Source organism: Lynx canadensis, chromosome F2 (genome assembly GCF_007474595.2).
Source record: "Lynx canadensis isolate LIC74 chromosome F2, mLynCan4.pri.v2, whole genome shotgun sequence".
In the NCBI taxonomy this organism is placed as follows: domain Eukaryota; kingdom Metazoa; phylum Chordata; class Mammalia; order Carnivora; family Felidae; genus Lynx; species Lynx canadensis.
In genome coordinates, this window is record NC_044320.2 from 1,064,052 (window position 1) to 1,075,606 (window position 11,555).

Here is an 11,555-nt window from a genome sequence, read left to right on the forward strand (position 1 = left end):
CGCTGGACTGTGGGGGGGGGGGGGACAAGGCTATGGGAAAAGGGAGGCTTTGGTGCCCACCCAAGAGTTGTTGGAGTTGCTGCAGGCAACTAGGGAGGGGGAGCCACAGGGCAGGGACGGGTGCCAGAGAGAGGGTCTTGTATCCAGGCACGGCCCCAGACTCCCCTGCCAACCAAGGTCCCCGCCCCGGAGAGGTCAGCAGGGCACCCCGGCTTCCAAAGCCAAAGAAGTGCAGGTGTCCCAGGCCACCGCTGTGGCCAGGCCTGCAGGACTCTGCCGCTGGGGACGCTGGGCTCACGGGCTGCACCCAGCCGGCTCTCTCCAGGCCCTGGCATCTGTCACAGGGTCAGCAGGGCCTGGGCCCCAGGGGAGCCGGCTGCTGATGCAGCAGCCTTGCAGAGAGAAAGGCTCAGGGGTGCACAGGAGAGCCCGCGAAGAGGTTCAGGGTGCCGGGCTGGCCTTGCCTCACGCACACGAGGCTGCTCAGGCTTCTGCCAGCTTTGGCAACTCGCGTCCCGGAGAAACCACTCACGAGAGACGTTCTAGGCTCTGGGGGAAGTAGGGCAGGGGCGCCGGGCGCCTCTGATTGGTCCGGCACAAGGTGGCAAAGGCAGGTGAGGGCGTGTGGAGGGGAGCGGGCTTCCCGGGGGTGCTTCCTAGAACACTTCCGCCTCTCCAGGTATCTGACCAGACTGGCTTTTCTGGATCCCTAAGCTTAGGGCAGTGCCCACGTCACTGGGTGAGGATGACAGAATTTAGGGCAGAGGCCCTGGGGAGCATGAGGCTTCGAGAGAGACAGACTCACGAACACCCACGTGGCAGAACACACCCGCCCCAGGTTCCCACAGGTCAACACTTCTCAGATGCGCACTTCCCAGGCGCCAGGACCCGGGGGGCCCACGTCAACAATGGCAGTCACCAGCAAGGGCACCTGGGAGGCGGCCTCTGCTCCAGCCCGAGGTTGCCTGAGCTGGGAGGCGGTGACGGCTCTCCCAACCATCCTCATCCCCCAGATGTCTGGCTCCGTGGGAATGCAATGGGGACAGCCCAGTCCCCGACCCCAGGCCCTGCCTGGACACATCTGCTTCTTTAGGGCTGAATCAGGCAAGGCTTTAACTTAGGATTGGGCCCAGACTTCTGGTCCCTGCTGGGGCTTCTTCAGGGCTGGGCACACTTCCACGAGGTCTCCCCGCCCAGAGGGGCTGGAGGTCAGGGGTAAAGGGCCCTTCTTCCCCTCTCCTTGCAGATCCACACGCCAGGGCTCTTATCCCTTCCCCAAGACCCTGGTGGGCTGAGCCAGATCCCAGACGCCCAGGTATCAGGCTGGCTACTCGCTGCCAGCAGCAAGGGCAGGAGGGCCCTTCACAAGCCCCTGCTGTGTGCCACACCCGGGGACTGCCTCGGCGCGGCTCCCCAACCCCCCACACGCACAGAGCATGAGCTCACACGCATGCGCCACCACGCCTGTCCCGGGTCCTGTCTGCCCAGGGCCAGCTTCTAGGTCAGGCCCGCGCATGACTTCCGGGGAGAACCAGTGGCAGGTGCCGTAGGCTGGGTCCAGCTGAGTAGCTTGGGGTGTGCGGCAGCCATGGCTTGGGGGGTATGGGGCAGGGCTCGGGGGGGCCCCGTGGGGGCCCTAACCCTGACAGCTCTGGCTGAAGAGATCCGGGCCAACCAGGGGCAGCCCCCAGGACCCTCTTCCACTGACCCTCAGCCTGAACCTGAGCTTGAACCTGAGGCGGAGCCTACGGGTGTCACTGCCATCCCCACAGCCCGCCCTGTGCCCTGCTCTCTGCCCGGGGTGCAAGAGCCAGCCCCCAAGGGGCTCTATCAGGTGAGTGGTTAAGGGAAGGGGGCCGAGGGGACCACAGGGAGGAGGCTGGGGAGGTGCTGGGGAAGAGAATTGGGAGAGGCAAGGGGACTTCGTACATCCCACCCACCCTGCCCTAGGACCCCCCAAGTTCCTGGGAGGAGGGGGCCCTGGCTGACCTGGCATTGTATGCGGCTGCCTGCCTGGAAGAGGCTGGCTTTGCGGGGACCCAGGCAACAGCCCTCACACTGTCCTCAGCCCTGGAGGCCCGGGGGGAGCGTCTGGAGGAGCAGGTGAGCCAGCACCCCCTCCCTGCCCCCAGCTCCTGCCGGGGAGTCCCCAGGTTGGGGGATCCCAGTGAGCAGCCTGTCAAGCTCGCTCCCTTCCGGTGGCACCTGCCCAGGGGGGTCCAGAGAGTCTCCCACTGACGCGGGCTCCCTCACGCCAGGTGTATGCCCTGGTGCGCGGGCTGCTGGCACAGGTGCCCAGCCTGGCCGAGGGGAGGCCCCGGCAGGCGGCCCTCCGGGTACTGAGTGCGCTGGCCCTGGAGCATGCTCGGGAGGTGGTGTGTGCGCTGTTGCCCAGCTCGCTGCCCCCGGACCGGTAAGCCGCCTGGCCCAGGCCAGCCCCGCGTCCCGAGGCACCACGCAGCTTCCTTCCCTCGTCCAAGCTGGCAGCAGTCTGGTCCCGGAGGCGCAGGCTGTGGAGGGGGCCTCAGTTCCCTCCGTGTGACTCCCGCCCTCCACCTACCCCCCCTCCCCCCAAACCTCGGGGGCCTGCCTTCTCCCTCCGGGTCACGCTAGGAGCCCAGCCTGGGGGTAAGCTCCAAGGTGGGGTCAGCAAGCCTGGAGCCCCTGGCTGTGTGGTTACCCTGCCCCAGGAGAAGTTCTCTCTGGTTTTACTCTCCACAGTGATCGTCTCCGCTATCGGGTCTGTTTCGGGGTTGCTGGCCCGACCGGGTTCTGAACGGTCCCTGCCAGGCGGTCAAGGTTGCAGGTTATTTCTGCACCGATGCCGGTTATCTTGCTTCTCTGGGATTTGGGGGTGGAGTGTCGGGGGGGCGGGGGGTTTACCTACTCTCCCACGCGGGAGTCCCAGTGGCCACCTCCCACCCGGCCCCGGGGACCCCCCACATCAGACCGAGTCTCGGGCGCTCCGCACCCCCAGGGTGGCTGCTGAGCTGTGGCGCAGCCTGAGCCGAAACCAGCGCGTGAATGGGCAGGTGCTGGTACAGCTGCTGTGGGCACTGAAGGGCGGAGCCGGGCCCGAGCCCGAGGCACTGGCGGTAGGTGACTCCCTTGGGGCCCCGGGGGGCGCCCAGCGCATGCATGATGTTCCTCGAGCGTCAGCCGCTTGTCCTGGTCCCTGCTCCCTGCACCAGAGCCTGAGATGGGCTGCTTGTCCCGCAGGCCACTCGTGCCCTTGGGGAGATGCTGGCTGTGTCCGGCTGCGTAGGCGCCACTCGGGGCTTCTACCCACACCTCCTGCTCGTGCTGGTCACACAGCTGCACCAGCTGGCGCGGCGCGCGTCCTCCCCTGACACCCCCAAAGCTTGGACCCCATCGCACCGAGGGCCGCCACACAGCCACGCCAGGTGAGGGCACACACCAGAGCGGAGTGAGGCCTGGGCCGGTGCCCTCCCGGCCCTCACCCCCCGCCCCCCTCGCTGCCTGCCCCCACCTCCAGCTGCGCTGTGGAGGCCCTGAAGGCCTTGCTCACCGGGGACGGCGGCCGCATGGTGGTCACGTGCATGGAACAGGCTGGAGGCTGGAGGAGGCTGGTGGGAGCCCACACCCACCTCGAAGGCGTCCTGCTGCTGGCCAGGTGCTGGGGAGGGGGTGGGGGGGAAGAGGCAGGGGCAGGAGGGGGGTCGGGCGGAGACGTCTCCCGGGGTGAGGCGCCCAGAGGAGGGAGAACGCCCGTTTCCGCCCCATTCCCAGTGCCATGGTGGCCCACGCGGACCACCACCTGCGAGGCCTGTTCGGGAACTTGTTGCCCCGGCTGCGCAGCGCCGACGACACGCGGCGCCTCACGGCTATGGCCTTCTTCACCGGGGTGAGCCTGCGTCCACACGGGCGGTGAGGGGTGACCGTAGACCCGGCCTCTGGGCGGTGCCTGGGGACCTCGAGCATGCTGACCCCGCGTCCCCGCTCAGCTGCTGCAGAGTCGGCCCACGGCAGGGCTTCTGCGGGAAGAGGTCATCCTGGAGCGGCTCCGCGCCTGGCAGGGCGACCCCGAGCCCACGGTGCGCTGGCTGGGCCTGCTCGGCCTAGGCCACCTGGCACTGAGCCGCGGGAAGGTGAAGGCCGGGGCCCCGGGCGGGGCCTGGGCGGGGCCTGGGCGGGGCCTGGGCGGGGCCTGCGAGGGGCCGCCCACGAGCCCCCCCCCCCTCCCCCGCAGGTGCGGCACGTGAGCAAGCTGCTGCCCGCGCTACTGGGCGCGCTGGGCGAGGGCGACGCGCGCCTCGTGGACGCCGCGCTGGGCGCGCTGCGGCGGCTCCTGCTGCGGCCTCGGGCGCCCGTGCGGCTGCTGAGCGCCGAGCTGGGGCCGCGCCTCCCGCCGCTGCTGGACGACGTAAGCCCCGCCCCGCCAGGCCGCCTCCTCGCCCCTCCAGCCCGCCCGGCCTCAGGCCTCTCCAGACCCCCCGCCAGACCGCCCTTCTCCCTGGGCCTGGGTTCCCCGTGTGCCCTGACCCCTTCCTCCCACGCAGGCCCGGGACTCGGTCCGCGCCTCGGCTGTTGGACTTCTCGGGACGCTGGTGCGGCGGGGCCGGGGCGGGCTCCAGCTGGGGCTCCGCGGCCCCCTGCGGAAGCTGGTGCTGCAGAGCCTCGTGCCGCTGCTCTTGCGCCTGCAAGATCCCAGCAGGGACGCCGCTGAGGTCAGCTGCCCCCCAAGACTGTCCCGCTGCTGTCCCCATCCAGCCTTCTGCATCCCCACCCCGCGCAACTCCAAAGAGTTCTACAAGGACGTCAGGTGCAGGTGTCAAGGGCTCCTAGCTTCCTGGTCTTTCCTGGACCACCTGCCCTGGGCTCCTCCACCCCTCGTCCTGGCTACACCCCAGCCACCTCTTGCCTCTCCCTGACCCCCACCCCTGCTCCCTTCGCCCGTCCTAGAGTTCAGAGTGGACCCTGGCCCGCTGTGATCACGCCCTCCGTTGGGGCCTGCTGGAGGAGATGGTCACCGTGGCCCACTACGACAGCCCTGAGGCCCTAAGCCGCATCTGCCACTGCCTGGTCAGTAGGGGGAGCACCCACTCGGTCCCGTGTACCCCAGGGCCACTCTCCCAGCCAAGGTGGTGGCAGGTCTAAGACCTCAGGCCCTGATGCCGTGCCTTGGGGGCTCGCCAGGGGGCCCCGTCTCCTGGGCTCACCTTTGCCACCTTCTCTCCATATGGGATTGGCCCCTCCATACTGCCATAAGCCTGTCTGTCCCCAGGTTCAGCAGTACCCGAGTCACATCCCCAGCTTCCTGAGCCAGACCCAGGGCTACCTGCGGAGCCCGCAGGACCCCTTGCGCTGGGCAGCCGCTGTGCTCCTAGGTGAGGCAGGACTGGAGTCCCACTGTCTCTTGCACTCAGAGTTCTGGGAGCTGGACCGGCCCCTCCCTGGTGGGGCCTGGGGCCGGCACTCACTGGTTTGCCTTGGTCCAGGCTTCCTCGTCCATCACACAAGCCCCAGCCGGGTCAACCAGGACCTGCTGGACTCCCTGTTCCAGGGTAAGGACCCAGCTCGCCGGCCAGGGTTGGGGTCCTAGAGAGGCTGTGGGTGCTAGGACGGAGTGGATGGGAATGGACGGGTGGAGGGCCAGGAGTCCGGGGTACTTAGCGGTTCTGAGAGTCTTGCAACCCTGCCCGAGCCGCCCTGTCCCTGCAGAGCTGGGGCAGCTGCAGAATGATCCAGAGCCAGCCGTCGTCGCCGCGGCTCAGGTGTCCGCCCAACAGGTGGCGCTGCTGGCCCGCGCACAGCCGGGGCCGCGCCTCCCGCGTCTCCTCCGCCTGGGCCTCTGGCGCCGCACGGGTCCCCACCGACCCCCACCAGTCTACGCGAGCAGTCCATTCCAGCCCCGGAGCGTCGTGGGCCGCTGGGGCTGCTTGGGATCCGGCTGTGCCTGACCCCAAGCCAGCCCGCAGGGTACCTGGGTCTGAGGCAGGCACCGCACTGCTCTGTGGCTCGTCCTGGGTGGGGGGTGGGGGAAGCGATCCGCAGAAGAGGCTCCGCTCCAGGGGCCCCTGGGCCCGGTACCAGATGCTGTGAGCAAGCCCCCTCCCCCTCTCCTGCACACAAATCCTCCAGGCCCAGGGCCACGACGGCCACGTGAGCTGGGATGGAGACGCCTCCTGTCCGAGTACTGTTTCAGCTTGGGTGAATCCGTCCCCACTCAGGCCAGACCCGTTGCTCTCCAAGTGCGCAGGAGTGTGCCCCCACCTCTGCCAACCTCAGCCTGGGCTCCCGAGCTGGGGTCTGGTTGGGGACACTGTGAAACTAGCCCAGCCCGGGGAGCTGGTGCCCTGGCAGGCTGCCTGCTCTCCGGGTCTCTGTCTCTGCCCACAGCCTGGCTCGGGCTCCCCTGCCTTCCTTGGCACCCCTGCCCGGCAGCCCATCATCCTCCATCATGTGTCCACTCATCACCGGCCTGTCCCCACATCCCCACACCCTCACCCCTGCTAGCCTGCCAGACCTCACCTGAACCTTCTCCAGGAGGTTCTCCTGACCGCCCCACGGGACACCACAGGCTTGGGATGATACCTGTGGGCTCAGGTGTGGGGTGCCGACATCTGCACCCCACTAGACTGAGCCCTCAAGACGCTCCCCCCGTGCCCTGTGTGGGCTCGAATGAGGAGAGCGTGACCGAACATGCAGAGAAACAGCCCCTCTGTTGTGACTGAGCCTCTCTGGGCCGTTCAAGGCCCTCCACCTAGCCACTTCAGAGAGGCCTTGGCTCGCACAGCCTTTTGGAGGGGCTGGGAGCAGTCCCCCCAGACTGGAGACCCCTTGGGGTCCTGTCCACCCACTACGGAAAGTGTTTAAAATAAACACAGGTGGATGTAAAAAGTCTGGCGTCTTTCTGGAGACTGGGTCTGAGCCAAGGATGAAGTTCTGATGACCGTGGCCTGGTCCAGCATTGCGCTCAGGCTGGGGTTATAGATAAGGCAGCGTGTAGCCAGGAATGAGGGTCAGCCAGGTTCAGGGCCCAGGCTTGTGACTCAGGGCTTACCTTGAGTCAAAGAGCAAGTTTGAGGGATGCCTGGGTGGCTCAGTCAATTGAGCATCTGACTTCGGCTCAGGTCACGAACTCGCGGTTTGTGAGTTCGAGCCCCACATCGGGCTCTGTGCTGACAGCTCAGAGCCTGGAGCCTGCTTCGGATTCTACGTCTCCCTCTCTCTCTCTGCCCCTCCCTGTCTTACGCTCTGTCTCTTTCTCAAAATGAATAAACATTAAAGTAAAAAAATTAAAAGGAAAAAAAAAGCGAGTTTGGGAGCTCAGGCAGGAAGGAGGTGGGGTCTCTCTTTAGAGCATTTCTAGGGCCAGGCAGGGTCAGGCCAAGGCCATGTGTGGTTTGGTGTATTTGTTCAGAGCCTCCAACGCAGGTGCCAGAACACGGTTAAAGTGCGTAAAACCTTGGGTTGCGAGGAACTTGTTCTGCAAGTGTCCGCAAGACAAGCAAACATTTCTAATAAATTTTAACTTGACAAGCGAACGATGTCTTGCAATACAAGTAGTAGGTGATGCTGAATGTCACATGGTCATAACTGAGCCAATGGTTCTCTCTCTCTCTCTCTCTCTCTCTCTCTCTCTCTCTGTGCAATTGTGACCTATGCTTGGATGCTCGGTCTCAGGCTGCAGTGTTTGACAGAAATCAGTGATTTTTCAGAATGCCGGAAGGTGCCCACCCCTGGAACTAGTGTATTTTTCGTCACTTCAAAGCAACTGTGGACAGTCCTTTGCTTTTCCAGACAAGCATGAGCTTAGGAATGCTTTGCCTCATTCTAGGTCAGGCTGCCTTAGATAGAGACCCTTTCCTCTGCTGCTGTTGAGTAAGAAGTTGCTGCGGCCGAGGTCAAAGAGGTTTTTGCCTGCTTTCTCCTCGAGGATTTTGATGGCTTCCTGTCTTACGTTTGGGTCTTTCATCCATTTTGAGTTTATTTTTGTGTCTGGTGTAAGAAAGTGGTCCAGGTTCATTCTTCTGCATGTCGCTGTCCAGTTTCCCCAGCACCACTTGCTGAAGAGACTGTCTTTATTCCATCGGATATTCTTTCCTGCTTTGCCAAAGATTAGTTGGCCATACGTTTGTGGGTCCATCTCGGGGTTCTCTATTCTGTTCCATTGATCTGAGTGTCTGTTCTTGTGCCGGTACCATACTGTCTTGATGATGACAGCTTTGTAGTACAGCTTGAAGTCCGGGATTGTGATGCCTCCAGCTTTGGTTTTCTTTTTCAGGATTGCTTTGGCTATTCGGGGTCTTTTGTGGCTCCATACAAATTTTAGGATAGTTTGTTCTAGCTCCGTGAAGAATGCTGCTGTTATCTTGATAGGGATTGCATGAATATGTAGATTGCTTTGGGTAGTGTCGACATTTTAATAATATTTCTTCTTCCAATCTATGAGCATGGAATGTTTTTCCATTTTTTATGTCTTTTTCAATTTCTCTCACAAGCTTTCTATAGTTTTCAGTGTATAGATTTTTCATCTCTTTGGTTAGGCTTATTCCTAAGTATTTTATGCTTTCTGGTGCAGTTGTAAATGGGATCAATTCCTTGATTTCTCTTTCTGCTGCTTCATTATTGGTGTATAGAAATTCAACCGATTTCTGTGCATTAATTTTATATCCTGCAACTGTCCTGAATTTGTGGATCAGTTACAGCAGTTTTTTGGTGGAGTCTTTTGGGTTTTCCATATAGGGCATCATGTCGTGGGCGGAAAGTGAAAGTTTGACTTTCTCCTGGCCGATTTGGATGCCTTTTATTTCTTTGTGTTATCTGATTGCTGAGGCTAAGACTTCCAATACTATGTTGAATAACAGTGGCGAGAGTGGGCATCCCTGTCTTGTTCCTGACGTTAGGGGGAAAGCTCCAAGTTTTGGGTGGTATTAGCGGTGGGTCTTTCACATATGGCTTTTACCAGCTTGAGGTATGATCCTTCTATCCATACTTTCTTGAGGGTTTTTGTCAAGAAAGGATGCTTTATTTTGTCAAATCCTTTGTCTGCATCTATTGAGAGGACCACGTGGTTCTTGTCCTTTCTTTTATTGATGTGATGAGTCACATTGATTGACTTGCGGATATTGAACCCGCCCTGCATCCCAGGTGTAAATCCTACTTGATCGTGGTGGATAATTCTTTTAATGTATTGTAATTGGCCCGTCCTTCTCCTTTCTGGTGGGGTCTTTGTCTGGTTTTGGAATCAAGGTAATGCTGGCCTCATAGAAAGAGTTTGGAAGTAGTCCTTCCACTTCTATTTTCTGGAACAGCTTCAAGAGAATAGGTGCTAACTCTTCTTAAATGTTTGGTAGAATTCCCCTGGAAAGCCATCTGGCCCTGGACTCTTGTTTTTTGGGAGATTTTTGATTACTGATTCAACTTCTTTACTGGTTATGGGTCTGTTCAAATTCTCTATTTCTTCCTGTTTCAGTTTTGGTAGTGTATATGTTTCTAGGAATTTGTCCATTTCTTCCAGATTGCCCATTTTATTGGCATATAATTGCTCATAATATTCTCTTATTATTGTTTTTATTTCTGCTGTGTTGGTTGTGATCTCTCCTCTTCCATTCTTGATTTTATTTCTTTGCGTCCTTTTTCTTTTTGATCAAACTGGCTAGGGGGGTTATCAATTTTGTTAATTCTTTCAAAGAACCAGCTCCTGGTTTTCATTGATCTGTTCTACTGTGTGTTTGTTTTCAATAGCATTGATTTCTGCTCTAATCTTTATTATTTCCTGTCTTCTGCTGGTTTTTGGTTTTATTTGCTGTTCTTTTTCCAGCTCTTTAAGATGCAAGGTTAGCTTGTGTATCTGAGACCTTTCTTTCTTCTTTAGGAAGGCCTGGACTGCTATGTACTTTCCTCTTATGAACGCCTTTGCTGGATCCCAGAGGTTTTGGGCTGTGGTGTTATCATGTTCATTGGCTTCCATGTACTTTTAAATTTCCTCTTTAACTTCCTGGCTAGTAGGATGTTCTTTAATCTCCAAGTATTTGTTGTCTTTCCAAATTTTTTCTTGTGGTTGATTTCGAGTTTCATAGCGTTGTGGTCTGAAAATATGCATGGTATGATCTCAGTCTTTTTGTAATTGTTGAGGGCTAATTTGTGTCCCAGTATGTGATCTATTCTGGAGAATGCTCCGTGTGCACTCAAGAAGAATGTATATTCCTCTGTTTTAGGATGAAATGTTCTGAATATATCTGTTAAGTCCATCCGGTTCAGGGTGTCATTCAAAGCCATTGTTTCCTTGTTGATTTTCTGTTTAGGTGATCTGTCCATTGTTGTAAGTGGGGTGTTCAAGTCCCCTACTATTATGGTATTATTATCAATGAGTTGCTTTATGTTTGTGATTAATTGATTTATATGTTTGGGTGCTTCTTGTTGGGGGCATAAATGTTCACAATTTTTAGATTTTTTTTCTTGGTGGATAGACCCCTTAATTATGATATAATGTTCTTCTTCGTCTCTTGTTACAGTCTTTATTTTAAAGTCTAGATTGTCTGATATAAGTATGGCTACTCTGGCTTTCTTTTGTAGACCATTAGCATGATAGATGGTTCTCTATCCCCTTACTTTCAATCTGAAGGTGTCTTTAGGTCTAAAGTGGGTCTCTTGTAAACACCATATAGATGGATCTTGTTTTCTTATCCATTCTGTTACCCTATGTCTTTTGATTAGAGTGTTTAGTCCATTGACATTTAGAGTGTGAACTGAAAGATATGAATCTATTGCCATCGTGTTGCCTATAGAGTGGGAGTTTCTGGTGATTTTCTCTTGTACTTTCTAGTCTTTGTTACTTTTGGTCTTTTTGTTTTGTTTTGCTTTTTTTCTCCCCTCAGAGAGTCCCCCTTAAAATTTCTTGCAGGGCTAGTTTAGTGGTCATGAACTCCTTTAGTTTTTGTCTGAGAAATTCTTTTTTTTTTTAATTTTTTAATGTTTATATATTTTTGAGAGAGAGAGAGAGAGAGAGAGAGAGAGAGAGAGAGCGCAAGCAGGGGAGGGGCAGAGAGAGAGGGAGACACAGAATCTGAAGCAGGTTCCAGGCTCTGAGCTGACAGCACAGAGCCCGATGTGGGGCTCAAACTCACGAACCTCAAGATCATGACCTGAGTCGAAGATGGATGCTTAAGCGACTGAACCACCCAGGCATCCCTGTCTGGAAAACTCTTTATCTCTCTTTCTATTTCAAATTATGGCCTTGCTAGGTAAAGAATTCTTGGCTGAAAATTTTTCCAATTCAGCACGTTGAATATATCCTGCCACCTCTTTCTGGCATGCCAAGTTCCTATGGATAGGTCTGCTGTGAACCTGATCCATCTTCCATTAAGGTTAGGGACTTTTTTTTCCCCTTGCTGTGTTCATAATTCTTTCCTTGTCTGTTTATTTTGTGAATTTGACTCTGATGTACCTTGTTGATGGTCAGTTTTTGTTGAATCTAAAGGGAATTCTCTGTGCTTCCTGGATTTTAGTCTGTGTCTTTCCTCAGGTTAGGGACATTTTGTGCTATAGTTTGCTCACATAAACCTTCTGCCTCTTTTTCTCTCCCTTCA

The 11,555-nt window shown here is 57.3% G+C and overlaps 1 protein-coding gene across 1 annotated transcript; it reads left to right on the forward strand.

Annotated features, from left to right (window-relative positions):
* The first annotated feature begins 85 nt into the window (after positions 1–85).
* On the forward strand, positions 86–5,987 carry MROH6 (maestro heat like repeat family member 6). The gene is made up of 14 exons (XM_032591912.1): positions 86–1,834; positions 1,951–2,103; positions 2,259–2,413; positions 2,978–3,095; positions 3,220–3,404; positions 3,497–3,634; positions 3,751–3,865; positions 3,966–4,109; positions 4,211–4,384; positions 4,521–4,688; positions 4,924–5,043; positions 5,246–5,348; positions 5,460–5,525; positions 5,683–5,987. Exons 1-14 carry the CDS (start codon positions 1,589–1,591, stop codon positions 5,919–5,921), a joined length of 2,124 nt encoding a protein of 707 aa, XP_032447803.1. The 5' UTR covers positions 86–1,588; the 3' UTR covers positions 5,922–5,987.
* The last annotated feature ends 5,568 nt before the right edge of the window (positions 5,988–11,555 follow it).

Bases quoted from the DNA above. Each gene is read 5' to 3' on its own strand.
- MROH6 (XM_032591912.1), top strand. From the start codon at position 1,589: ATGGCTTGGGGGGTATGGGGCAGGGCTCGGGGGGGCCCCGTGGGGGCC. The intron at 3,096-3,219 runs GTAGGTGACTCC...CTTGTCCCGCAG, and splicing joins CCGAGCCCGAGGCACTGGCG to GCCACTCGTGCCCTTGGGGA. The intron at 5,526-5,682 runs GTAAGGACCCAG...CTGTCCCTGCAG, and splicing joins GCTGGACTCCCTGTTCCAGG to AGCTGGGGCAGCTGCAGAAT.